The following is a 3,922-nucleotide window of genomic DNA, read 5'->3' on the forward strand; positions in this document are numbered from 1 at the left end:
GGGGGGGTGCCCCGACCAATGGGGCAAGCAGCCTTTCCAGGGCCCACTGAAAGGTATCAGCCGCCGTTTCCTTCCGTGTGTGTTCTTTACTCGACCGGCGAAGCGAAACAGACAACAAAATACCAAAAAAGAACAAATTAAACAAAACAAAAACCCATTAAAAAACAAAATAAAGATAACAAAACAAAGGGACCTCCTTCCACATAAAAATTAAGCAATAACGAACGTGCTCTTCGATGGTGGCTGATGGAGCGGAGCCATCGACGAGAGTCGTAAAGACAGGAGGAAGAAAAAAAAACTTAAATGGCTATGGGGCCGCGTGCTGCGGTTTTGCCATCCCCGAGTCTCCCGCCAAGGTTCTTGTAATGGTGTGTAAAATTTTAGGGCAACATTTGAAACTCATTGGAAGCCGATTTAACTCGACAAGGACCCCGCTTTCCCTCCGGCAACGGAACTCTGCCCGAATACCTTCAGGTAGGTCAGCCTGGAAAAAGAAAACCTTTAGTTCAAACAACGTGGAACATTTATCATCGACGGCATCAAGATAACGGGAAGTGTGGCCCGGTGAAATTTCGGTTATGCATTAAAGCGTCGCCGTTTCCTGGGCGGCCTGTCCTTCACCTGGGGGAACGGAACCGCCCACCCTATAGTGGAACCGTTCAAAGCAGGGTGAATAATAGCAGCAGCTTTTGTTATTTACGCATCTTTTTTCGTGATACACAATTGCGATTTCTTCTTTGCACAGCGCGCCTCTATAGGGCGCCTAATCAACTCCCAAACCAAATGAAGATTTTCGCAACGCCTCGATACTGAGGCGCCGGCTAATCTAAAGAAGGTAAAAAGTGCCGACCTTAACTTTCTGAAGAGGCAATTCACCTTTTTCTTCCAGCGAATAAATCCGCGTACAATACAAACGTCGAAAAACACTGTGCCGCGGAAAAATAAGGCCGCCAAAGCCCCCTTTCGAATTCTGGCAGTGCCCATGGCAAACCGATTCATTCCCACAGACTGCTCCACATTAAAGATGCCAAAAACCCCGACTTGTTTACGGTTATTGCACATCAGCCGAGATATCGGACTGTGCTCCAAAAAATTTTTGTGTGGTCGGCGTGCTTTTCCGATGGCGTCAAGAAGCAGGGGTTCTGATCATGTTTCGCAACTGCTGCTGCCATATGTGCCAGGCAACTCTTTTTCTGAAATGCGTGGTCATTCCGTCTGGACGAAGAATGTTTTCTATTGCCGTTGTGGTGATGGCAGTAGGTTGTTCGCTTTTGCCCATGGTCTTTATGACCGCACGCGCTCTTTTGGCATCCCCCCTTCGATCACCACTTACCTTGCTGCTCTTTGTGGGAAGCTTTTGGAGGAGTTTGTCAGGGCCCCTCAAGTGACAATTATGGATTTCTTGCTTTTCGGACATGGGACGAATTTTTTCTTTTGTTGCTGCCCGACTTCTCCCCATCTTCTGGCTATGGCCCAGGCTGGCCAAAATGCTACAGGGTCTCGCTCGAGTGGAAGCGGCTTTATTATGGGACTGGGTTCCGGCAAAAGCGTGCAGTAAGCTTGTTTGATTGGGCTGTCGGCTGCCGACTTTCATAGGCCGGCCAAAGGCATTCGCGCCAAAGTTCTCTGCGCCTGCTATTTATTTTTCTCCCTCGTGCAATTTTTACGACCTGTTGCCGCTGCCCGAAGGAGGAATGGGGAAATGCATTTGGGCCTATCTGCCGTGCCAGGGCAGATTATGTGGGACTCCGTGGTGGAGAAACCCGCCCATACCCACTAAAACCCATGAGCATGGAGATCTTTCAACCCACGGGCGTGAGCGACACCAGCGGCACGGTGTCCCAAGGAGCGGTCTCCGGTTAGGCCTTTCGCTTGGCCCCTGGAAGGCCATGTCGCGTTTCATCCGGAACATGGCGAAGTTCCCGGGAGAGCTATGGCGTATAGCATTGGATTCCCCAGTCTGGGAAACCGGGTGCCCGACCGTGAAACTTATTGATCGATAGCGTGTGTTTTCCCGGCGGCCCCTTCATTCAGGTACTTTATTCATTACAAAACGCGCCTTATTTGCAAGGCACCGAAGGACGCTGTCCAAATAAGTAGCGACCGCATCACAGTGCAGTCCGAAATAAGCCGGATTCGGTGCTGCAGTTATGGAAATTTAGGTTCCCAAGTAATGAACTTGGTGCTAGGCCTTGGTTCCACGATGGGGCATTTCCATGATGCCAGGTGGCGCCTACTATTGAAGTTAGGGCCCTCACATACTGTATGGCACTGCTCTTTGCGAGTTTTAAACGGATAATAAAAAGGGGAACCGTTTCTTCCCCGTACCGGAAATCCATTATGGGTGGTGAACTCGCAAAATCTCCTTCTGATGGACTTCTTTATTTCCACTTAGTTCGGGTCCGCATGCGGTCTGCTATTCTGTTTCCTTCTGGCGCCAACGCCAAGATGCACCGTTCGTGGGTGGGGGCTTGAATTGTGACAACGTCGTTTGCCGGGTTTCACCTTCAGGGGAAAGAGTCTCCTTGTTTCTCCAAAGCCTCCTTGAATGAACCTCCGATGCTTCGGGGTGGTCGTGGGCACCGTTCGTAGGTTCCGTAAGAAGGCCTGCTTTACCAGGCAGCCCCCGCAGAGGGGATGAGGCTTCATGGCGATGGTGTTGAGTGCATTTTGCCCTGTTAGGAACGTTAACTTTAAAGAAAATGGCCCCGGGGGTCATTGTTTCCGGGGCCAAACCTCGTTTTTTGGCCGAGCCCCCGGCCGGGTCGCGTTCACCCGGGGCGTCGCGCTATAATGGCTTACTCGGCCAAATTTGTAAGAACGCACCTGGCTCGGAGGAAGGGCGTGTCTCCACCTCTTGTTCTTCCGAGCCGCTTGCAGAAAAATGTCGTCCCTTTTATTTGGGCTCATCCGCAGCATCACGTTTATATATCCCAATCCGTACATCAGGGTGGTTCTTCAATGTTTGAATTGTGCGCGATTGGGTATATAAACACCTCTCCAACTGAAAATGTTCTTCCGAAACGCCACCAGGACGTAAGCCTAAACAAAAAAAAACCCATGCCACAACGTTCCCCCACGCCTCCGAATATGCTTGCCCAGGCGTTGGTGACGCGGGGGAAATGTATTGAAAAGTCAAAATCAATTCTTCACCCGTCCTGCCTTCGAGATGTTTCATTGCCCCTTCGATTGTGCAAATTTTTTCTTCCGGTTCCACCCCCGATGCCCAATGCTTAACGCGAAGTTCCTGAAGACCCCAATAAACAACCCCCAACGATGGTTACAAACAGTCTTGTTGTAGGAGTCTTTTTCATGCCCAGTCGACAATTTGTTTAGCTTCTCCAGATGCCTTTTCTTGTTTTATATTTGCTCGATTTATCGTGGATTTTGTTGTGACACCTTTGTTTTCCTTGTTTTTCAGATGCAGCCTATTGGCGCTGCAACGTATTAATGGTATGCGGCTGAGCCTCTGACTGCGCAGCTTGTTGTTTCATAATGTGTTTCATCTGTTTTATCTGCTGTTGCAGCTTAATTGCCTGAGTATTGTCATTTTGTTGCACGTAAAAGGTTTAATCAGCCAGCTGTGCGCGGGACTTCGCGTATTGTTGATGTGGCGCCGATTGTGTGGTCTCTAAATTGGCACTATTTCTTGCCAAGTCCGGCCCTCCCCTTTTTACAAAGCTCGAAGGGAATCTGAATTCCTTGGCAGTGAGAAACTTACCAACGGGTTTCAAAACGATGCTAAATCTATTTTATACCTATGATCTAATTAAGCGATGGTCATCCCGTTCTCCAATACCGGCGGATCGTCCACATAGTAAATTGCATGGGGGTTCGGTGCCGGCCTAAAATAAAATGGGGATAGGGTGGCCTTTCTGGCGCATGAGCTCTGTAAGGGGCCGGGCGGCTGTCGCCACATAGG

General features: G+C 49.6%; 4 protein-coding genes across 4 annotated transcripts; all 4 read left to right on the forward strand.

The window, feature by feature from the left end:
* Positions 1-236: 236 nt before the first annotated feature.
* On the forward strand, positions 237-548 carry DQ04_13021000 (hypothetical protein; the record flags this gene model as incomplete). Its single annotated transcript, XM_009316869.1, has 1 exon — positions 237-548. The coding sequence occupies one exon, from the start codon at positions 237-239 to the stop codon at positions 546-548; it is 312 nt and encodes a 103-aa protein (XP_009315144.1).
* Positions 549-1,120: 572 nt separating this feature from the next.
* DQ04_13021010 (hypothetical protein) lies at positions 1,121-1,558 on the forward strand (the record flags this gene model as incomplete). Its single annotated transcript, XM_009316870.1, has 1 exon — positions 1,121-1,558. One exon carries the CDS (start codon positions 1,121-1,123, stop codon positions 1,556-1,558), a length of 438 nt encoding a protein of 145 aa, XP_009315145.1.
* Positions 1,559-1,694: 136 nt separating this feature from the next.
* Positions 1,695-2,003, forward strand: DQ04_13021020 (hypothetical protein; the record flags this gene model as incomplete). The annotated part of the gene is made up of 1 exon (XM_009316871.1): positions 1,695-2,003. One exon carries the CDS (start codon positions 1,695-1,697, stop codon positions 2,001-2,003), a length of 309 nt encoding a protein of 102 aa, XP_009315146.1.
* Positions 2,004-2,793: 790 nt separating this feature from the next.
* On the forward strand, positions 2,794-3,237 carry DQ04_13021030 (hypothetical protein; the record flags this gene model as incomplete). The annotated part of the gene is made up of 1 exon (XM_009316872.1): positions 2,794-3,237. The coding sequence occupies one exon, from the start codon at positions 2,794-2,796 to the stop codon at positions 3,235-3,237; it is 444 nt and encodes a 147-aa protein (XP_009315147.1).
* Positions 3,238-3,922: the final 685 nt, after the last annotated feature.

Source organism: Trypanosoma grayi, assembly GCF_000691245.1.
Source record: "Trypanosoma grayi strain ANR4 Tgr_1302_V1, whole genome shotgun sequence".
Taxonomy (NCBI): domain Eukaryota; phylum Euglenozoa; class Kinetoplastea; order Trypanosomatida; family Trypanosomatidae; genus Trypanosoma; species Trypanosoma grayi.